This window comes from Nomia melanderi, chromosome 1 (assembly GCF_051020985.1).
Source record: "Nomia melanderi isolate GNS246 chromosome 1, iyNomMela1, whole genome shotgun sequence".
NCBI lineage: Eukaryota > Metazoa > Arthropoda > Insecta > Hymenoptera > Halictidae > Nomia > Nomia melanderi.
In genome coordinates this window covers 18,342,111-18,366,841 of record NC_134999.1, presented here as the reverse complement: position 1 = coordinate 18,366,841, position 24,731 = coordinate 18,342,111, and the positions used below count along the sequence as shown (strand labels likewise).

Genomic DNA, 24,731 nt, shown 5'->3' with positions numbered 1-24,731 from the left:
GTCATTGAATCTTTAATCCTTTGAAATCTGTCGGGATAGGTACCAAAATACAATAATTGTCACGAACACTGTCTAGATTTTCAATCCTAATTACACTCGCCTACGTACATCTGTTATTCCTGTTCTTTTACACGATAAGTTTAAAAAGGCCAGAAACTCCGTTTCATAAATAATTCTCCAATTTGCAGAGAGAGAAACGCTAAACTATAAATGAAAACGCAGGTCAATTATTACCACTTAACACATTTTCTTCAATCTAATGTCTTCTTCAGTCCAATAAATCTAACAAATTATCAGAAAAATGAAACTGAAACGAGTCATTGAGTTCCTAAATATCTTTCCGTAGTTTATGATTTCCAATAACGATGTCTATAGAATTAATCTCATGTTCATCGTGTAAAAATAAGATTACCGCCGTCACAAATATATGACACCAGCGAACGTGTCAACGAACACTCTTCAATTACCCAAAATTCACGAAAACACTCGGCAGACTCAAACAGACACACTTCGAATCAAGCTAACTCCAGCTCCGCCCCATAATTACTCTCAATTTTCAATCAAACATCCCCGAAAGCGTAGCCACGCCGCACCGGTGTGTAATTGAACGATCCAGCCAACATCCGCGGCCGGAAAGTTTAAACAGAAATTTATTACCACTCGAGGCAAGTTCGCTGCCTCGTAACGGCCGCTGCGTCTAGTCTTTGACGCAGCCCCCGCCTCCGAGACATTGCTCTTCTTCAGAGTTTTCGGGCTCGCGCAACCCGCTTCGCCTCTCCTCGTTATCTTTGTTGTCCTCCCGCCCCATCCCCCAGCTCGCGCCTCCCGTCCTCGTCTCACCATGCCGCGATACGAAGACATGAATTTATGTCGGACGGATTTATGGAACGGTTCGCTCGCTCTTCTTTTTCCCTCCGCTTCGTAATAAAGCGAAGCCGCCACTCCCACGCCTTCGGCGGCTAACCAGCTAACTGGAGCGACGTTGATGAATGGATCTGGCCCGGGTGTTAACTCGAGTCCGGACTGCCTAAGTGATTACTGATTAACCGCTGATAAATTCTTCCATGGCGAGTGTCTTCTTCTTCTTGCTCCTCCCGCGCGTCGTTCTTTCTTCGACTCGTTACCTTCGCCGGTCGAAACAGCTCCGACTCGTTCGGGGACCCGCCGACCGCGGTGCAGATTGCGCTGGTCGGACGCTGATGGAGCCGGACGATAATTCCTGCGGGGTTTGGGTAACTACTGATGAAGATAGAACTCTAATTTCAGTTTCATCGTGGTTCCGCGAGCGAACGGCGACAGTGTTTGCGTTGCCTTCGTTGATCACGGCGACTCATCTTGGCTGGTTCCTCGTCGTAGCTTGATTAGTGTCCCGGTTAATGGGCACTGTTGCCTTTGATCGGGTCCAGTGCTTCTTCACCGTTATGGATGCCATTTGATCGTTTCATTGTAGTCTGTAGACGCGAGGAAGATACGAGACGCTTGATGTTATGGCATGAAGCATGATCGCGAGTTTATGGAGCGATATGTTAATCTATTCTATGGAATAATTTAATGGAATTGTTTGAATACCGCTGCGGTATAATCTCCATGTTTTATGTTTAACGGCTGTTTGGTAATTAAGGAACCAGTCGTTCTTGTTGTTTAAATGTTAACGAATGGATTGACAACTTTCGCTGGATAGAGACGGTGTAAGGTTACGCGCGCCGCACCAGTTGCGTCTAGTTACAGCGGACAGTGTTGCAGGGCTGGACAAGCGACTCGACGATCGAGAGGTTACATCGGAAGCATATTAATCCCATGGCTGTCACGGATATGAACAGGTTCTTCGACGACAAAGCGGAGCCAGGTAAACTTGGGTCAGCTGTTCAGGGAATTCAGGCTCCCACGATCTAGTAACCCTGTTGCGCCCAATACTCGAATATGGGATCAATGATCTCAATGTAGAACAAATTTCAACTTTTTCTGTTTTGCAATAAACACTAGGTGATTCTTATAGAGATATTTACCCTAAATACGAATCGGAAAACCAAATTGCTGGGTCACGTCCAGTTTTCGTAAAAACGGTCGAATTTTTCAGTGAAACAAGCGTTACGTGAGAACTAAAAACGATGGGCAGTTAAAATTTGTCGTAAAAGGTAGAGGAGAGTTGCCCGAATATGTAACTATAAAAATTTTGAACATTGCGTGTCATTAAATGTTTGCAAGTGACGATCAAAGTTTGAAAAGTAGTACTTTGTACGCACATCTGTTACGTTTCTACGAAAAGTGGGTTGACTAACACGAATTTGCTATGGAATATTGAATTCTGCAGACATTTCTGAAGAGGAACCCTCCGGGAAGCGTGAGAACGATTTTTCTATATTAACCCTTTGCATTCTTTACAGATTTGATTTGCAAAATTATAAAGTCTTATATATAATATCAAGCTTTGTACGATGTATCGATATATGGAATATTGAAATAAAATAACTTTCCTTCTTAACACATTGAGCGCCGGCGAATTAAAGCCTGAGCGTCGGAAACGTATCGGCCACTTAGCCCAAACGCCGGCTTCATTCGCTTGTATCTGATCAATGAGTAGCCAAAAAAATATTCCAAACATTAACATTTCCGTAAAATAGTACATTTTAATTGGATATTCGTCATATCCAGAAATGGAGATCCAGAAATCCGCATTATTGCGGGGCCGGCGCTCAAGCGATAGGATAAGGAAACGGAAAAGCTATAATATTCAATAATTTGAAGTGCATTGTTACTGCTCGTTGATTTAGTCAAACGAAACGTTAGGTAGCATTATTTGTAATATAGAAATGCTTGCAGATAAGCATCGTTTAATTCAATGAACTGTAGCCACTCGATCTGGTTGGGTCACCAGTGACCCCACGGCATTCAACGTGTTAAATAAGTAGACATAGTTTAGTCGCTATTGAATTTAAGAACATTCAATGCGCTCAATGTGTTAATTGATATATGTTTCCTCGTTAATTAGTTTCAAAGAGCATCGTTTCTCATCGAAGAGTATTGAATATTTCCAGTGAGAAACTTTCGAGTGCAAAGGGTTAAATTTCGATTGAATGACGCCTGAATGTTTGAACAGCGACAGCCGGCAGTGTCCACCTCGTGGCCATGATCGCGCGAAGGTCGTCGGTTGACGGATCGATTCGTTTGGCAGGCATCGTAACGGACATGCAAGTGGCGGAGGATTCGAGGCATCGGTACAACGAGGAAGTTCAGGTGTACGAGCTGACTGGGGGCGTGGAGTTGGTGCCGCTTTTGACTAGCAGGCGTTATTACTCGCAGCCACAAAGCACTCGTTACGTCGCGACCGACGCTACGCGGCCTGGATACTCGATACAGCCGTACGTATCACATGGAAATGAAATTTCGATTCCTCTCTACCTATTCCCGGTCTTTGTTTTCCTCGATCCGACGCGCGACCGTTTTATAAGCCCTTCGACACGTTTCACGCGTAACCCTAGTTACGGCCCTTGAGATCGCGAAATGTTCAGCGCCGTGCCACGCGAAACGACACTGTTCCGAAGTAGGAATAGTCCACAAGAAAACATTCTGAGGGAATTGAGAGCGAGTATTTTTGTACGACGTTCTCTTTCCAGAGGATCGAGTCTATTTTTGTGAGAATTTATGCGCTGTCTGCGCAGACGCTTATGGTTAATTAAAGTAATTACTACTTAGAACTGGTACGGAGATGTTCCGTATTTTTAACTCGTGACATCGATTACACGTAATTTCATCAGTGGGACGTCGCTCCGCATAATTTGAAAGCTCAAATGTCACTTGGTTAGGATGTCTGACCCATTAAAGGGTATTTCCACTTGCATCGGTGCTCATGAAAATTTTCTAGCGAGGCATCGCTTATTCCTCACAATATACCTGCAGTGGAACAACTGATCAATAGTTGGGTAATTATCCGAGCACAAATGCAAATTTAATTCTTCCTCCGATTTTGTGTAGTAGAAACCATAGAATAAATGTCCGCGAGTGATTTCAATCAACCTTTATCTCCTTAGAAACATCCCTTTTAGAATTGCATCTCTAATTTCGTGCGTGTTCCGCTTAATATTTTCCTGCAATCCGAACAATGTCAACAAAAATGTTTAGTATTCCAACTAATAATCTCTTTCCCTATCAATTTCTAATTCCTCCTTCTCTAACATGTAGAGGCATTACATTGACACCTCGATCAACAGAGAAATACTCAATAATCTCCTCTACCACATCCTTATCCTTTTAGCGCACACACGCAGCGTTCCACAAACAATTCCATCAAGTTTCAGTTAACCCTTTGTCCTACAACGAGTGAGACTCGTGCTGAAGATTTTCAACATGATTCAACAAATATATATTACTCAGTTCATTCGAATTCAAAGTAAATATTACTCCTCTGTGATCGACTATTATACTTAAAAGGAAATATAGACATAACATACGTTCAGAATTTTTCTCTTTTCCCAATAAATTATTAATGACAAAGTAGCCGTATCGATCGGAGTTGAGAAAGACACGTATCAATGGTGTTTATATATGTTTTATTTAAAAAAAAACTCAGGGATAGATAATTGAATAAAATACAAATAAATAGAAACGATATAGCTCGCAGTGTACAGGTCTTTTCTCTTCTCAAGTCAACGCAACTCTCTAAAAACTCTCGCCATTCTACCACACTCTTCCTCGCATTCTTTCAGCCACTCAAGATCTTCCAAACGCAGTCACGCTATTTACCAAACATCGCGGTGCCGGTCCGTCGCACTATGATCTGGTCGCCCGCAATCGCACACGCAACAAACCATTCATCTCACACTCAGTCACCCGTCTGGAAAAAAACCCTACACTACGACACTACAGATATCACAGGCGAAGGGGTTAATTTTCAAGTCACACCCAGGAATGGCCTCGCGGAAACATCAAAACGCAACGAACCGTGCGCCTGCAGCGGCGTATCTGGTTCCGTTGTTAGCGGCGCTGGGAGTTGCCGTAGCACTGTAACCACGTTACAGTTAATCAGCCCATTGACCTGATCTCCCGCGGCCCCGGCAACTTCAGCCGGCTCGCTCCCTTTTCCTCTCGAATGTTTGTCAACGTTACAGCCTTGTCGGTTCGTGTGCTCGTCAACACTCGCTCCCCGTAGCAGCGTCCCCGCCGCTGGTTCGGGGTAATTACGCGCTGAAAAATCGTTCGAGACGGTCGCCCCGTCGAGTGTTGTCTCTCGCGCCGCTCACTTTCCTTTTACTTTCTCCGCCCACTTTGAAAGATTGCTTTTCTTCGCCCGCCCGGGGAAAGAAGAGGAGGAAAGGGAGGGGAGAAAAAAAAAGAGGCTCTAAGCTCGTCCGGTGTTTCTACTCGAGACGCGGCGCGCCTCAAAGGGGAAGTTCGCTTGCGTTTCGAATCGCGACTGGAACCTTGTTTACGTTCTCTTCTCTTCTTGTTATCTTTGGGGCGAGCGGAGAATGTAGAATCGCTGGGAAAATTGCAGGAGTAATGATTCTTTAACTGTTTACAGTAACGCCCTTCGTTGCGAACGGAATTTCCTTCTATGCCTGAGGAATCGTCGACCTGTTCCACTTAATTTTCCATCTCAGCCGCCCTTTCATCGTTTTCTTAACGAATCTGATCTACTTTGCTGTATCTTTTGATGAAGAATTGTCGTTGTTAGCTCTTTAGCGAATTTTCTCGATGTTCTGACGTGTTTAACGTTGTTCAGTTCTTGTTGAGAATTATATTGTTAAACATTATTCGATCCTGATCGAAGGTACAGTTTTATTAGAGAACATTTCTATAGAAAAGAGTAGGCACCCGGCATACAGTGACACAGCAGATCTTATTTCCACTGACACCTTTGTTTATCTCTGAACCGACATAGACTCGATCCCAGCTAAAATATCGTCATAGATCCCTCGTAAATCCTTCGAGGATCAACGCTTCTCTGCGCGGATTCGCCTCATTATTTCGGCTTGCCTTTCTAATTTCCTCGCTGTCCGTCGGCCGAGAAGAAACTCCTCGTCTTCTTCGAGGCTCCCAATACTCCGTGTTCATATTTTATCGCCTGTCGCTTAACGAATCGTTAATACGCCCGGGAACCCAATTGACTCCCGACGTTTCACCGATCGTTAAAAATCCTATTATTCCCGGCGCGCTGCCCTTTCCCGTCCCGTCTATAAATTCGTTTCCGTTTCTCGGCGACCGGGACGCTCGCGACGAGGAAATCAGATTCTCGTCAGCTCTTGCCACGTGACGCAACGTTTAACCCCGTTAGGATCTTTTTTAACCACACTTTTCATTCGTTTTCCTGGTGCCGCGCACCTTTCGGAACTCGAGTGACCCAACTTTGTATTTTTCCACTTGCGTCAACGTTATTTCATTTGACACAGAACTGAAATATTAAATCTTCCGATTGAATTGCATTATTAACGTTGCACGTTCATCTAAATGTCACCGCGTGAGTGACATTATCTGGAATATAGAAATGTTTTCAAATCATTGTTTAATTGAGTAAACTATCGTAATTCGATTTGGTTGGGTCACCGGTGACCCGATGGCATTCGATGTGTCAAACATACTTTAGTGAAAACATTTATTTAAACTTTATTCATAAGTATACGATAGAATTACCATACCACAAATAATTATTGCAACGATTGAAGCACTTCGATCTCAAAAATTTTATCTCGAGTTTCCCTCACATTGAAAATTCTTCTAAATTTGTTGAGTCCTTTCAAATATTTGTCTATTTATCTTATCCTCGCCAAAGGATCTTTCGAATTTGAGGAAATTTCAAGGAAACCGCTGGCAGTGCCGCGTTTTTGCTTTCCCGATAATATTTCAAGTGTCCAGGAGAACTGAAGACCGCAGCAGGGTTAAGCACCCTTATTAAGGGGTGAACATCCCGGACAGAATGTCCGGCGCGCGTGTCTCCGAGACAGCGAGCTGATTATCCTCTCTTACGCGTTCGGCCGGGCTTAACTCTTCGGGAACGGGGGGAAATTATTCCTTCCCGAGGAATTATTCCTCGGACGAGACGCAATCCCCCGCGTAATCCGCGCAGATTTTTGTAATTTCCCCGCTGTAAAGGCTACTCGTTTTTAAACGGCGAGTGAACTTCGGGCCAGCTGACCCTGGACATTCTCCATTGTGCACCGGGCTGCATTCGTTTCCTTTGGAAAAAAAAGGAAACGCTTTCGCGCGTCCTGCCGTCTCATTGTTTCTGGCGTTTGCTTTCATTCGCGGGGTAATCTTTTGATTCCGTTTCTTCCGACTTGCCAAGTAAATTAAGAATAACTGATGGGGCCGGCGTAGAATCGCGGAGAACGTTTGAATTTACGGTTTGTTTGCCCGCCGGAAATTGCAATTTATATTCCACCTGTTCCAGGATCTAAAGTTTGCAATTCCTATTCTATATGAGATTTAAAACAGTCAGCAGCGTCGTTCCGAAAACCCGGGAAATTCAATTTTTCATCCGGCAAACTCGAAGATACGTAATTGCGGTTTTCATTTGCGAGATTTCGCGACATCGGGCAATAGGAATATCCGCAGTTGGGATGTGCAACGCGGAAGACGAAGGTGCACGGTTCTGGTAGGCGACACGCGTCCGCCATCGTCGAAACAAGTTGTCCCCATTTATTCAGTTATACGCCGGGAAGCATCGACGGCGGGGTTATGCAAAACCGTACCGTACGGATAATATTCGCATAAAAATGGCAGCGCGATGGCGAAACAACCGGGGCAATAATTCTCCGGCGCGATAGAAGTTCGCCCCCGCGGCGGAAGTTAGTCCGCCCCGATGGGAAGCGTGGCAACAAGTACCCGCGAATGTGTTTCCCCCGTATATATTCTGATCGTAAAAGGTATCGTCCCTGTTTACCAGACGGCGCGTTCCCCGCCACTCGGATCCCCTTCAGCGCGCACTCGTGTTTCATTGCGATGCCCGGGCAACTTTTCAAACACGATGAGCCAATAAAACTTTTATAGATCGCGGCGAGTTTATCCGGGAGATGGGAAACCGCGCTGGTTCTTTGTTAAAGAAATATTTCATTGCCCCCCCGTACGTGTTCCCGTGATCAACGCCGGGATAGAACAAACAATTCGGCCGATGCCAGCTTTGTTTGATCTTTCCGAGGAGCATGATGAAGACCCGGTTCAGACTTAGCTCGGAGTGGCTTAAATTTCATTTAAATTTACCTTCAGATTTAGGAGACCCGAGCAAATTCGAGGTCTGGATTAGACCTAACTCAAAGGTGGCTTAAGATGGGATTGGTCGAGACTTTTGTAGCTTAATTTCACACGGATTCGCTTGGAACGGAAATAATAATGTAGGAAGTTAAGCTGTTAAAGTCCGAACGGCAGTTAGGAACGAATAAAGGAACACAGACACTAGCTGTCGTTAGGGTTGCCGGTCAGCTGTCGGTCATCCGAGAAATAAACAAGCGATAGGTGATTGACCGAGAGAGTGAGTGAGAGTGCGAATGAAAATAAGAGCGAGAGCGGGATATTAGCGGCGATAACCGCAAAATCTGTGTATGCGAGAAGGTGAGTGAGTGATTAGTATATTAGGAAGGACGCATGAGGAAAAGAGTCTCTTTTTGTGAGAATTGCGAGTTGGCGAGACCAAAGTTATTGAGAGAGTATTGCGAGTATTAATTACAAGTTAAAATTGAACCAAAATTATTTTAAGCCTTGTCTTTGGTTCATTACAATCCAACAACAATGTTTCGGGATATATCTAAATTAGGCGTAGCTTTGATCTTAGCGAGTTAACACGTTGCCGCACGATTTTAGAGAAATATAGAAAACGAGAATAATGTAATATCAATTTATTGTAGGTTTGTCTCGTTGAATGTCACTGTATTAGGCGGTGTTACTTATAATATAGGAAAGTTTTCAAGTAACCATCGTTTAATCGAATGAACTGTAACTCGATTTGGTTGAGATCATCGGTGGCCATGGCATGCAAAGTGTTAATTAGTTAACTGCGATCGACGAGTATACACGTCACCTTAAAACGCAAAATGGTACTGATCTTCTCAACGATAAATTATTAATTTTTTCAGCTGAATGTTTGATTCTCCATTTTGCCTTAGTTTCTCGAATATGTTATAGATGCATTTGTTCTGCGTTTGACGAGTATACACTTTATTATTTGATTTTATGGCGATGAGAGATTTTTCAAATTAAATTCCACAGTTAACTGGTTAACACTTTGACTGCCACGTCACCCGGATTCGGGTGACATTATTTTTTGCAGAAACGTGGACATTAATTTTTTTCATGACGTATCGAACGAACCGAATTTTGTTGGATATATGAGATATAAGAAAGATAGTGGAGCAATCATTAAGAAGAATCTTGATTTCTCAGTTTCTGGTTAATGGAGAAAACTGTTTCGAGTACATGGGAGTTTTGATGAGTGTTTACGTGGCAGTCAAAGTGTTAAACTAGATACAATGTAGATCTGGATGTGAAAATTTAGCATAGACTATCATCTTCAAGGCACAGGACAAAGTTCGCACAATCTTAAACACGTTTTAATCTACAGAAACGGCGAGGAACGAAAAAATCCTCGAAGTTAATACCTTGCCTCCGATACACACTTTCCCCGAGTGTATTCGAAAACAGAGGCTCTAAAGCGAAGCAATTCCGCTGCGGGGCAGCTGTTATCGTAAGTTTTCATACGTATTGTAATGAGTGTCGCGGCCATTTGCCCAGCCCCGCGAAATTACAAGTTATTGTTCGAATATTTATACCGTCGTAAGGGCGGCCTTTGTGCTCCCGGCCAGGTGAAAGTTCCGCGCTCGCTGAGCCGCAATTTCGCCGGCATTTTACCCGGCGCGCACGCGGAGCAATTACAGACTGCAATTTCAGCCGTTTTTGATCAGGCATTTGACGATGTCTGGCTGGGAACGTCTGGGAAGGGAAAAGACCGTTCACGCACGTCCCTCCGCTCCTTTGAACAGCGAAAATCGAAGGTTTAATCCGCGCCGTGGCGTCGTTACGATTAAATTGCGGATGCCCGATGTATTTTGTTTTTCTTCGGGGCTCCAATTTCTACAAAGCTCAATCAATACCGATCAATATTTCGTTAGTTCCATTGCTTTTCTCTCCTTCCCTTTCATCAGACGAAAATCACAGTGCGATAGAATCTTTGTATTAGAGAAAATAAGCGTGTCTGATAACACGTTGACTCTTACTACTTGCCTTATACTTCAATCATTCTACCGCTTCTAATACACACATTTCTAGAATATTCTATGCACTAGTCCTTACTTCAAGCATATCTATATTATACACTACCTTTGAGAAATATTTCATTTGTTTAAACCTTTGCACTCTGTAGGCTCCAATATTGCACCAGTTATAATATTAAGTATTTCAATGAATCTTAAAGAAACTACCCTAAAATTATTAAATTCTCTACACATCCAAATTCTGTACTAACAAGGAAAATAAAAGATCGAGGAAATGTTATAGCATTTCTTATTTGCGTTAGGAATACTATAAAAATTATGCTTCTTAAATTATGTTTGTGCTTCTTATCTATCGAACGCGAATTAAAGAATTTCATTTGTTCCAATGAATAAATGGGATTAACCCTTTGAACTCTGTAGGCTCAAATATTGCATCAGTTATAATATTAAGTAGTTCAATGAATCTTAAAGAAACTACCCTAAAATTATTAGATTCTCCACACATCCAAATTCTGTACTAACAAGGAAAATGAAAGACCGAAGAAATGTTATAGTATTTCTCATTTTCATAATACTATCAAAATTAGTTGCAGTTGCTAATAGATTACAAAACAATCTGGAGTGCTAAGGGTTAATAAACAATTCTTTCTCTCGAAGGAAAGATACTTTTTATTTTCTGTTCCTATTTAGATTACGTCTACGTTTAGATTACTCCTGTTTACATCATGCTTATCGGTGAATGAAATATTATTCAACAGTAGAATCGTCTAATTTCATCTAATCCAGTAGTAGTCAAGGTTTGAGCATTCCCGTAACAAGACGCTCGTCCTCGGATACCGTCAGACGCGGCAACGTCCATTCACGCCGGTTTTGTCGGCAGATTACGAAGGCTGGGGATCGGGAATCGCGAGTACATCGGCGAGCTCGTCGAGCAAATGCGACGGAAGCGGGAGCACGCACTGGTAAGTGGTGAACGATCGCGTAGAATCGCATAACAGCGGCTGCTTATCAGGCGCGGCGCTAATTGTATCGATCGTCGGGGATCCACCCCGTGGCGAACACTATTGAACCGGTTCAGAGGCGTGTCGGGTAACTCGCGCACTTGGCCTGATCAAATAATAATGCGGTGAACCTAAAACTAACGGCTTCGATCCCGGTGGCTCGGCGTTAACGCTTCATACGCTCGCGCTGGCATTAATTAACCCTCGCGTTCCATCGAGCGTCTCTGAATTAGAGGACATCGAAACACTGTTAGCAATACAACCTGCGGAACAGTAATTCAGCAAACTGTCACGGATCACTGTCGACTTGTTTCTCGCCTTTCGATGATCAAATATTCCTAATTCGATCGAACGAAAATTATTATTTCCCACCAGAAACGCATAAAACACTATTTTACGACTGTCTACACTCCATCTCCGATGTTAACTTCCACGATAAACAAAACAAACATCCGCGAACGATGGAACGGCGAAACAAATGAAACGACCGCGCTCGAGTGTATAATACAATAATAGATTGAATCGCTCCCCGGTAAATCTTGCCATTACCATCCGCGCAAAATGAATCTCCCCCGGCTCTAACCGAGTTACCGAGATCCCCCGCACTTTTGACAACTCGATCCGCGCCGCAGCCGACGGGGCGAACCGTCAAATTAATTGAAACGAACTTCTCATCGCGCGGCGGGCTTGTTTGAGCGGCGATATTGAAACAATTTTCCCCAAATAACACCCGGCCACTGTCATTAAGGGGACTCAAACATCGCGGCAAATGAGTAACGCTTCCGTTTGATCAGGACTTTCAATTACTAACCGTGGAAGCGTTCTGTTCTCCTCCAAGTATGCAATTAACTCTAAAGCGCGGAGACACAAGGACCTGTTACGGCGGCGGCGGCGGCGGGCGGCCGGGGTTAAAGGGGATCGGAGGGTGGATGGGGGTCACGCAACGTGTATTCAGGGCAGATTCTCGTTCCAGGAGGAACGACGGATGGAACAAGAGAGCTGTCGCAGGCACTTCGATACCTGGAGGAGGCTCTGGGGTCGGCCAGGCCACGGTGCTCCCATAGATCATGCCCACCGTAACAATCTATACAACATTCTCTACCGTCCAGCCATCTATTGAATTTCCGTGGCGCCGCGTGCGTCACGGAACAGGGGCCTGACGTTGCTCCTCAAGTCACGGAGCAGAAGGAGCCCCGCCTTCGCCGAGGATGGGATTTCCATGGAAGATAACCGGCGGAGATAAAAGAAAGGACGCGTGTCGTCGGGGATAGGACGCGTTGCGGATATTTCGGGTCTATGGTTTGCCTTGGAGCGTTGATTCGCAGATATTCGGGATTTCTCTATTAACCCTTTGCGGAGGATTCTAAATCTAGAATGATTTAGATGAAGCTAAATTGTATATCGATTGCTTAACACGTTGAATGCCATGGGGGTCACCGGTGACCCCCAAGCAAATCGAATTACTGTGATTCACTCAATGAAACGATGATTATTCGCACACATTTCTATATTATGAATAATGCTATTCATTGCGGTTACATTCAATTTGATGAACGTGCAATGATAATACAATTCAGTCGAATGATTTAATATTGTACTTTTTCCATTTTGTGTATTTTGCTCTATGAAATCGTGCGGCGTTCAACGTGTTGAATAATAGAAGAAAGAGGAAGCTGCGTACTGACCTCTCGCTGTTCGAGTAATTCAATAATCTGTTCGCGACTTAACACATTGAACGCCGGCTAAATTTCAGCTAGAAAACGCGAGCGTCGGTGATTGTATTGATACGTTTTTAAACATCGATTAAACCAAAATTTCTAACTTACGGAAGAGAATAAGGAATTGGGTTTTATAAATTTTACTTCGGATTTGTGTTATACATATCTAAAATTTTGCATGAACATAGGATTAGCAATTAAAGGATAGACTAAAAAACACGCGCTCAATGTGTTAATCTTCGAAACATGGGAATTTCATCCTGTCGAAATGTGACGTCCGTCCGCAAAGGGTTAACCCTTAAAATGCTGAGTGGGGTCCTCCTGGAGAGCCCAGTATGCTTATAACTAGTAAAAATAACGGTAATGCTTTTAAAATAGACAAATCATCCACGATGCTTGACGAGGAAAAAGAGAAAATACATAAAATATGAAAAATTACGAAAAATTACAAAATTATTAAGGAAAAATACTTCCTGGGCTCCCTATATGACCCCACTTATTTTAAGGATTAATCTATGATTAGTGAAACTACCAGATAGGTAACATCATCCATTCCTGATTTGTTCCTTTCGTAATTAACCCTTCGCACTTGGAAGGCAACTTTCAGTCATTTCATTTGATGCGGTAATATTATAAAAGCTGATATTTAATGTTTGAACTTTGTATAACGCCTTGATGCGTGAAATTTTAGAATAAAATAGCTTTCTTTCGAGTTAGTTTCAAGAAAGTTTTCGTCTGAAGAAACGTTAAATTTCTGGTGGGAAACATCCGAGTGCGAAGGGTGAAAATAACATGTTACTCGCAGAAAGTATTTAAGAGATTGGTTTGGCAACAGGTAAACTGAATTGTGAATTAAAATTTCGATAGCTGCATTGCAGTTTCTATAGAGGAATTTCGGAGAGTTGAGTTAACTGCTCGGTAGTTGTAGTGTCAACGTGATTATGTTTCTGAAGTAAATTGGAGTTCTTTGATTTCTTGGAGTAGTTATACGGTAGACACGCAAGAGAAACGCGTATCGATAGTATAAAGGTAAACAGAAACACAGTTTAAATATTCTAAATGTCGAATTGTTTATCGGTGAATACCATTTCACGAGTTATATCGTTTTTCACTTCTCTCGGCTCGCCAGTAACAGGTTAATTCAATTTCAAGGTGATTTAAAGTCTCCCATTCTATTCGGTTTTCTCGAAATTCGTCGGAATGGGATGCGGTCCAAGTAATCCCTTTAGATCGCGGATAGAATTGCGCCTGCGGAGGGCACGGGGAACGAGGTAACAACAGCGAGATCCAGGTGACAAACCGGGGATAAGGAAATTGGAATAACGAAGCGCGAACCAGCGATGGACTGTTACGAAATCGTTCGAGTCGTTTGCGCGATGGAACGGGGAGAAGAAAGTTGCGTGAACGGGGAGTGACGTAACAGGTGATGTAACCTCGCCGGGGTAAAGGTGCAAACGTTGGTAATTCGAAGCGTCGTTTAATTAATCGACAGTTTTGCATGGCGAGTAACGAGCTCGGTTGCAAGGTAACACTGAAATACGAATGTCTGGCAGGTGGTTACAAGGACTCTTTAAATTATTCTTTGGCGTGTAGTTTAAATTGAGTTGAATATTTAAATCATTGCCTTGTTATATCGTGTTTGACTTGGGATGGACATTTTCAAGTGAAATGTTATTTTCGTTGAATGTGTGTTAGATGTTTTCTATTATCGAACGTTAACTTTCGTAGATGTGGAATAAGTGTTCAATTATTTTCCTTTTTTAATTAATTATCGAGGATAAAGTAGTTTCCTCAAGTGCAGTTGTAGAAGAAATTACAAACAAGAGATGGAAAGTAAGGAGGAACAAAGATAGTGAAGAGTAAATATTCAATTATTTCCTTTTTTTAATGAATTATCGAAGATAAAGTAATTTCGTCCAGTACAGTTGTAGAAGAAATTCCAAACAAGAGATGGAAAGTAAGGAGGAACAGAGAAAGATAGTGAAAAGTAAATATTCAATTATTTCCTTTGTCTAATGAGTTATCGAGGATAAAGTAATTTCCTCAAGTATAGTTGTAGAAGAAATTACAAACAAGGAGATAGGAAATAGAAAAACAAAGGCAGTGAAAATTCCGTCGAAACGGAAAACAAGGAGAGACAAGTGACAGCTAGTGAAAAAATAACTTGTCTCTGAACCGTTAATAGTCTACGAGTTCGAGTGGCCGTTCCCCGATGAAATAATGGCAACTTCACGTTTCTTCGACTCGCTTTTAAACTGTTTATAAAATAATTAGAACCAGGCTGCACGTTCTACGATTCTCGTTAACACAAGTTTTCCCTTTAACTTTCAAAATCATTTTGACCCTTAACAGTGACGATGCTTCACTCGTTGATCGTCGAGTGAGTTTCTGCAAGAACTCTTAGAAAATTAATATAATTCATTCAGTCAAACAGACATCGGGTTAAAATTAATCTCGAATAAATTCCCTCCCATACATAGCATTTCGAATGTCTAAAATTCAATTCCTTTGATAGTTCAAAATAAACATTCATTGTTAACTGTCGATAGAGAAACATTACACGAGAACGCAGTTAATACTATAATCAATCTAACAGTATCACCTATTTCTATAACAAATTCCCCAGTTTCAATGTCCCAGTTGCAATTACATTAACACGTTGACTGCCAGTATTTCTAGCGTTTCGAATAGTAATGCTTATTCTTCAATAACAAAAGCAAATGATACTGAAACTAATTATTCATCTAGCTAATTATTCATCTACCTACGTGTCACTAAATATTTTTATTTAAATTCAACTCCTTTATTATAATTGTTCTTCAGCAATTTGTAAGCTCCGCTCATCAGTGACAATGAACGCGTTAAACTTCTAATTTCGAAAATCTAGATGAACATCAATTTTTCTAAGATATAGAATAAACAATACAATAAACGTCCATAAACCTAGTGTTAAACCGCGTATGAAATCATACAACTGTGTCGGGATTCTTTCTCGAAAAACTATATTTGGAAATTAATTTTATATGATTGTACCCAATACATAACTGGCATGTCGGGTTTCATTGTTCTCGATGAAATTTTCAATGAAGTTTCATTGTTTTAATTGCTCTTCAGCAATTTGGAAGCTAAGAAACTCCTTTTCCTCGTATAAAATGCAGAATTGCAACCGTAAGGAATATCCGACTTCAGTATCGACCGCGTTAAATAAATCCCTCGAACACGGTCGATCTTTCTCCCGCGTTTCTTCCAGGGGAATTCTCGTGAACCGTTGCGCCACGCTGGAAGTAACATAAAAGTTCTGTTACACTGAGGTCGAAATCCGAGCCCGTCGAAGGCATCTCCATACGAATCGATTCGGGATTTGTACGTAACTCGGTCCATCGATCTGCAGTCTGAGCCCGGCGAAAATATAAAGCGGATCGAAAACATCACGTACCGTGTTTATTCCCGCGTAGTTCAAAACAACAACACGCCGGGGTCGCCGGAAGAGGCGGATCGTAAAACGGGGCAAGGATGGAGCGGGCTCTCGGTCATGACTCGAATCGCGACGACGCGTTTCCTCCTCGCGGAACAACCGAGTAGATATTTTTCTCTTGGCCCGCGCGGCGTACGGTTCGCGGAGGCGTGGCGTAATAAACGACGCGCTGTACGCGGGCCGCTTTTAACACTGGACCCACCGATTGGTTGAGTCAGTCTTTATTCTCTTGTGCAATTCGAAAGAGAGATCATTAACGCGTTAAACTCAATGAAAATCTTAAGCGTTTTCCCGTAGAGTTTCTCCTCTGACGCAGAGAAAAGCAGGGAATTATTAATTATTTGTACAATGTTTGCATTATAGTATAATCAACTTAGTTATTTGTTAAAAATTTTCATTTCGCATCAGGTATCTTGTGTTACAACTGTTTTCTAGTCATTTAGAAGCGTTAATCACCAGTGAGTGACATGACGCTTAACCCTTTGCACTCGGATGACTCTCAGTCACCATTTGATTTCCTACAGTGAAGCTATAAAGTTTGATATTTAATATTATACTTCATATAATGCATCAGTCTGAGAAATATTGACGTAAAATTGCTTTGTCCGTCAATTCACGTGACTTTCTCGTCGAGTTGGTTATACAAAATATCGTCTTCATCTTATCAGAAAATGTTGAAATGTTTCTAGTGAAAAACTTCGGAGTGCAAAGGGTTAACATGTTGAGAAAATTGAATCACGGTCTGTAGTGCGCGTTAGTAAATCAGTTTATTAACTTAATTGTGATTAATTTTAATTGTAATTACCTCTTTGCACTCTATAGTATTTTTCATTATATTCATTAATTTCTGATGAGATATTGACAATATTATTTACTACTTAGAGACACATCTTGCAAAGATTATGGAGCAGAAGTGTTTATATTGAATTTTCCATTTTATAATTTTCCTGTCCAATCGAATGACTGAGAGTGCCTCTCGAGTGCAAAGGGTTAAATTTCGATTTATGATTGCATAAATAAGAATGTTATTTGTTCGTCCATAAGAGATTTTCGAGAGGAATTGAATGGTAATTTTGTGTATAATCAAATAGTGATACAGGTAATCAACATTAATATTCAACTTGAGAATCGTTAACTGTATTCCACAGAATTTTTTTATAGAACTTACGGGGCTGGAATAATTGCCCGAAAAGCTTGTATCTTACCGAATGCGTGTAAAGAAAGAAAGCCAAGTCGTAGCGCGGCGGAGCCGAGCGAGAACGGCGCGTGCAATGGAGCAAATCGGCGCAGCGGAGGATCGATGCTTTTTTAAATTTCATGAAGAACCGAGAATTTGAATTCCTGTGTGGGAGTTCGGCCTGCGGAGAGATCGTCAAAAGAAACGTCCTTCGTTACCGTCCATACGGCCTGCCGGGAAAACTTTATTGGCTACTTCGGCCCGGCGAGCTTCAAAGAACGCGGACAAAGAGCAGAGGAACGCGGCCCGGCAAAAGTGTTTGCAATATTGCGTGGCATGCTAAACAGAATGCGGGCACACGTCTGAACACCGCCGCCGCGTTCCTACGTTTGCCCTCGGCTCTAATATCCACTGGAAAACGTTCTATGGAAATTGCTTTCATCGAAAATGGAATTTTGGCCCTTGCCCGCGCGCGACCTCGCGCCGCCGTTTATGACAGACGGCGCTTTTTGCCTTCCCTTTCGTTTGTTTCCACTTGTTTCCCTGTTACCGGATTGGCTGACTTGTAAATGTCTGGGAACGTTTAGATTCTGAGCTCGTATCGCGAGAGAAATTTAAATTGACCTTTCGATTGGACTGCTTTCATTGATTTCGAAGAATTCCTGGCAGCTTGGAAGTTTGCGCTTTTTTCTTCTTATGGTCAACCGAGGCGATCTGATGGGACAATTAATGGGATGGACACGGTGTCCTTTGTACGAGAAGTGTCTTACGAATGGAAATCAATATCCTCTCGAAGGTGGAAACGAGGAATCGATAAAGTTGAGAGGAACGAAAAATGGCTTAGAGAAATCTCTCTTGCAGTTTCATGATGGTTTTCGGGGATATGTAGCTCTAGGGGAATATATTTTGATGAAAGTAAAACGTAAATTTTGATCATGCTAGTCGTCTTGGTGTGATGAAGAGAAATAGTGAGCTGTAAGTAGAATATCTCAGTATATGGCCAGACGTACTGCAAGAATGAATTATGAAGAATTGCAGCAGCGAGTAAGAGTTAACTACGGTAAATGGTAGAATAGTATAAGGAAGAGTTACATGAATTGTAAGTAGTAGAACCCTGTGCATGCTCAGACGGAGCGCAAAAGAATTTGCGAGAGAAGTCTACTATCTTTAAGACGAAGGAACATAAAGGAAATGCAGCGTAAACAGCGATAGCAACATTCATTTTCTGTAATAAGCAGAACCATGTGAATGTAAGTAGTAATAATACGTATATAGTCAGGCACAATGTAAGAAAGTACTCAAGAGAAATCGCTGTTCGTCAGTGAGGTTGAAATCTACACAACGGAGAAGCTTATTAATTCACAGAAGTATGAAAAGAATCTGGAAGAGGACGTGGTGTAAGTAGTGGTGACTCGTACATAGTCAGGCATTCAGGAGATTGTCCACAGAGATCTACAGTTTACAAGAAGAAACATCTCATTGATAATGTAATCTAAACAGTACGAGTAACACTTATTCTCATACAATAAAGAAAACCGTCGTGCAGCGAGTAGTCCTAGCACGCACATAGTCAGCCGCGATACAGGAAACTTCACAGAAGAATTCTACAATCTTAAACGAATATTTAATTCGTACGATGGAGTAGATTATTAACTCACATTATTATTAATTCGGTGAGAAAACAGAATGACAACTAAGGGACGATATAAGTGGTAGTAACCCGTACATAGTCAGCCCTCCAAAACCACACATCGAACCTAAATATCCCCCAATATCCCATCGACACTCCACAAGATATTACGGATCATACTCTCCACAAACCAACAACCCTGTACAGAACACGACAAACAATCTCCAAAATGTCAACGCCAACAGAACACTGTAAACAACACTGACCGTTCGAAATAATCGACGTAACACCACTAATCCGCCGCTTCATCGACGAGCCAACAATACGCAACACCGTGCATACCCGGTCAATTAAAAAAACCAGCTGAAAAACAATACAAACAGCCGAACCAGAATGCTCCATAACAAACACGTCTTCCCACCCCGTCGGCCAACACGTGTCGCCGTGGACTAGCATCGATCGAGCGGTATAACGCTCTAATTACACGATACTTGGTGTCCAGTCAGACACGCGGAGCTGGTGTGACGCGCGAGGGGCCCGGGTCTAATGGACGCCGCCAATTTAATTTGGACGTTGTTTGCCGGGACGCGGCACAGTTTGTATTCCTAAACGCGGCGCTTTGTCCCGTGACCGGACCGGGAGGAGAGGGCCAGACCTCGTCCTTCGCAAGGGCTGCTTTTCCCCGGGCCACCGACTGGGGGACCCAGCCTCGTATCTCGCCGGCTGCGATCTCCAGGAGCCGCAGCCGGCCGAAAGCTACGCCCTCCTCACCCCATTGTCTGACTATTGTGTCCCCGTTACCGCTGTGTGTCCGTCCGTTCGTTTGTATAAGGGTGATTCATTTTCCGCGAAATATCAGTTCCTGCGCCGCATGAATTGCGAGTGCCGCCCCGTGTAAAACCGCGCGCGCGTTTCAACCGTTTCCCACCCTTCAACGCGTGCTGCTACCTCCCCCTGCCCCTCGCCACACTCTCGCCAGCCCACCCCCCAGTCGGTCGTCGTTTATTCGTTTCTGTCTCTTTTCGGGGTGGCGCATTGTCACTGAAATTGGGTCGGTCGCTACACTCCGGCAACGAGATACGCCGCCGCCGATCCTCCCCCTTTCCCCGCGGCGCGAAAATTGTTCATCGCTATCTTGCTCTACTTTCCGTTTATTATTGCGCCCGCTCTTTCTTTTCTGACCCGCGCTCTTTTTATCTGGCTTTTCGTTCGGGACTTTTTATCACGCCGCCGACGCGCGTTCCGCGGACAGCGAGAAATAGAGGAGCGCGAGCGTGCCGCGTCCGGTTGCCGCTGTTTGCAGGGGCTCCTTTAATTTCCGGTCACCTACGGGATCGCGTACCGAGGGTTTTTCAATGGTGTTCCGCGGTTGTGATTTAAAAATCGTCCGGCCGCCGCCGCCGCGTTTCGAACGGTTACGCCGGCGGCTGGGGTGGGACGGCTTTGTTTTTAAGGGTTGTTGCCTGCCGTTGGATGGGAATTTGGATTATGACTCCGGACCTTCGCCGGATCAGGGCATACTGGGATTTCTGTTGGCTCGATTTCGTGGATCGATGGGACGGCGAGAAAGCGGAACTTTCCAAGTAGTATTGGCTGGACCGTGGCCAGACGAAATCTAAATGAAATCTGCAGCTTTATGGAAGATCAAGGGACAAATTTGCGAAGCTCGCAGCGATTATGAAAAACTATGAAGTTTTAAGTGGTAGAGGTCCGCCTGTGGTCAGGCGGGTCCAAGAAGATTCCGAAAGTTCCACCCTGAAGATTACACATCTTACAACCAGAAAATTTCTAACTTAACCCTCTATGGGCCGAATTTATGTTCATTACGACAAAATCTATGCAGTACAATATTAATAAATATCCACGTATGAATGTGAATTAACAATGTACTCAATAGTTTCAATAATTTCATCAAACGAATATATTTTATAACTTTCAAGTTACAATGACGTTTAACTTCCATACCTGGGCATATAAAAGTTCAAGTCAACTGATTACTTAATTGTATTCATCACTTCGAGTGCAAAATGAAATAAATCAACAAGATTCCAATGTACTGACATGTGACTTCAAAGTTACATGGGCCTATAGAGGGTTAATTTAATACCCAAGGATCTTCGTACTACAGAAGACCCAGAATTAAGTAGAACAACCCAGTGCATGGCCAGACACGCGAGAAACCCGGGAATCGCGAAAAACCTCAAACTTTCCGTCGAAAATGCGCCGGCTCTCGAGCATCTGCCTTGTACCCGATGCACGTCCCATCAATTAAACCAATAATTAAATCCGGCCGCGCGGAAATTTATTAATAACCGCTTATCCAAGCGGGTCGGGTCGTCCGTGATCGCAGGCGGCCGGCGATTTTCGTCGCGCGGGAGGATACGTGACCGCGCACACGGCTGAAAAATTTCTGTCCGGCGACCGACGAGTCCGATGATTAACAGCTCGCCCGTAACGAGCGCTTCGGTCCTACTTAATTAGAGATCGGGTAATTTATGCGGCAGACGTGTTCTACGCGCGGCGGGCGACGCTCCTTTCTTCCTTTGTAGCCGCCCATCGCCGCCGCCGCCGCCTTTATTTTTCCCCGTTAATTGTTCCGCGCCCTTAAAGGAGCGCGATAAATTTCCGTCTCGCTCACCGACGGCCACGATTAATTATTCCCCGGCTGTTTTACTGGCCGCGGCGGCCGTCGCTGTTTCGTTATTCCGCGGACGGCAGTCTCGTCGCGTCTCGGCCGTGCCGGCCAATCACGAGCCCGCCACTTAATTGCGTAATCGCCACTTTCGTCGATCGGCCGCGTTTCGGGAGCGTGACGCGAGCTGTCGCCGTGAATTAATTATCATAATACGCGCGCCTTTTCCGACGTTTCTGTTCCTTCAGCGAGCGTTTCACGTAGATTCGATCACGGGTTTCCCGATTAAATTCCGGAACGTGTTTAATTGCAGATCGAGTAGGAATTTTTGGATTTAATTTAAGTTACTTCGGGCTCTTCGTTCGATCGTTGCAAGAATAGTAACGTGGATTAGGTATTGCAGAAGTTTTAATCGCGTGTATTATAGAATTCGATAGCGTACGAATGTTCGAATGAAATGCGAGTCGGTCAGAATTATCGTGGAAACGTGCTGGCAATTATGTGAAAGGTTAAAGCGAGTTAGTGCAGGTCTAATTCTAGCTAGTACACTCGTCTCGTATGAATAATCGCGGGTTAAATAGAAAGCTGTTGAAAGCTGCTTTCGTTTCGAGCAAACTCTTCGAGCATGTTTATCAATTTACACTGTTCACAGCTGTACCACCGTAGAATTCCCGCGTATGCTCCCCGACTGTTATCGATAGCTGCACGTACCGGGGAAGTGCGCCGCGATTATTGAGAGAACTTGGTCGGCGAGCGTTTTCCCCGTATCAGACACACCGGCGTTATCGCGATCGGACAAGTAATTCCTGTAAGAGCTACTGCAGCGACTTTCCACGACGGAAAGCCGCCTTCAGCAGCCCGCATTCTACGCTCGAATACGTACCCGGTACATTGACTGAAAACGGTGTTGCCGAATTTATCGGATCCGAGAGTGACTCGGCCCGTGATTCGACGTTGATAAGAGAAATGCATGCGACCGATCGATCCGACTTCGGATTCCTGCTTGAACCTCCGCTTCAACTGAAATCATTGCGCGTTATCTCGAGATCTAAATGACGTCACGCTCAGGCTGGATTCAGACTGGCGCTGAGATGACGAATGTCCGAATTATTCCATTGTTAACAGTGTAATAGTGAAAGAAAACTGATGATTTTCCTACGTGTACGTTCACTTTCAGCATTAAGGATCGCTAATAGGGGAATAATGTTTAATTTTAGAATGATCAGGATTTAGGTATCCATACGTAGATGATGTTAGTAACTTTAGAGGAAGAATATGGCGATGTAGACGTTCAATATTCGTTGTGGCAATTGTATGTGTAGGATTCTACGTTGTTCTGTGTTGTATATGTAAGGTTCTGTAGGATAATTTATATTATTGTAACTCTACTGTAATTCTACGTTATTCTATAGAATAATCTGTGTTATTACAACCCCACTATAATTCTGTATTATTCTGTAGAATAATCTATATTATCGTAACTCTATAATAATGCCACATTTTATAGAATAATCTATATTATTACAACTCCACTATAATTTTGCATTATTCTATAGAACAATCTATATTATCATAACTCTATAATAATGTCACATTATTCTATAGAACAATCTATATTATCATAACTCTATAATAATGTCACATTATTCTATAGAACAGTTTATATTATCATAACTCTATAATAACGCCACATTTTATGGAATAATTTATATTATTACAACTCCACTATAATTTTGCATTATTCTATAGAACAATCTATATTATCATAACTCTATAATAATGCCACATTTTATAGAATAATCTGTATTATCATAACTCTATAATAATGTCACATTATTCTATAGAACAGTCTATATTATCATAACTCTATAATAATGCCACATTTTATGGAATAATTTATATTATTACAACTCCACTATAATTTTGCATTATTCTATAGAACAATCTATATTATCATAACTCTATAATAATGCCACATTTTATAGAATAATCTATATTATTACAACTCCACTATAATTTTGCATTATTCTATAGAAAAATCTATATTATCATAATTCTATAATAATGCCACATTTTATAGAATAATCTATATTATTACAATTCTACTCCAATTCTACATTATTCCACAGACCAATCTATATTACCACAACTCTAACTCCACATCATCCTACAAAACAATCTACATTACCATAACTCCACGATTCTATATTATCCCATCTACCCACAATTCCACACTTCATAACCTACTCGCAATCCACCAACCCAACACCGGCGTAACACCAGCCAAAGACTGAAGAATCTCGCGAAACACGAAAACCCCTTCCCGAAAATTTCAAGCAAGGAGGAATCGAGGATCGCGACGGGCGAGCGTAAAGATCCCTAGAAAAATTGTTTACTCGATAGAAGACGTCGAGCAGAAACCGCCGGGAAGTTGGCAACGCGGCGAGCCCAGGTGAAAAGGTAGCGAAGCGGTTGAAAGGAAACCTCTCCCCTCTCCCCGGGGCGAGTGCTTCGAAAAAACCTTATCTTCGAAAAGCTCACGGAATTCCGGCTGGCCGTGCGGAAAAGGGGCGTGGAAAATCAGTTGATCGGATCGCAATTCCGCTCCGTCTGGCCGCTTTCCGCGCGTCTGGCGCCGGATCGATCTTCGTCCTCGCCGCGCGATCACCCTAGAAATCGGTCTCGCCCGGCAGCGTTTCCCGCGAGCGACGATAATTGATTTTACGAGTTCCGTGCCACCTTTCCTTCGTCCTCTCCCTCCCCCCCCCCTCCCATTCCCGCTTGTAAATCGCCCGGACGCGAAACGACGGATCGTTGCGCTGCGAAACTTCATCTCGGACGCTGCTGGATATTTTCGTCGAGCTTAACCACTTGTCCTACGAATTACTTCATAACTCTGTTC

General features: G+C 43.0%; 1 protein-coding gene across 5 annotated transcripts in view; it reads left to right on the top strand.

Annotated features, from left to right (window-relative positions):
- LOC116429845 (uncharacterized) overlaps positions 1-23,495 on the top strand; it is a 37,580-nt gene extending 14,085 nt beyond the window's left edge. For 4 of the 5 annotated variants that reach the window (XM_076364867.1, XM_031983230.2, XM_076364874.1 and 1 more), the window contains 4 exons: positions 1,744-1,846; positions 3,173-3,359; positions 11,077-11,158; positions 12,171-23,495. In XM_076364867.1, the coding sequence (XP_076220982.1) occupies positions 1,744-1,846; positions 3,173-3,359; positions 11,077-11,158; positions 12,171-12,317 (519 nt within the window). In that variant the 3' untranslated portion in view covers positions 12,318-23,495. Of the gene's footprint in view, positions 1-1,743; positions 1,847-3,172; positions 3,360-5,518; positions 5,807-11,076; positions 11,159-12,170 lie in introns of those variants that run through there. The other variant, XM_076364876.1, reaches the window with a different exon arrangement.
- Positions 23,496-24,731: the final 1,236 nt, after the last annotated feature.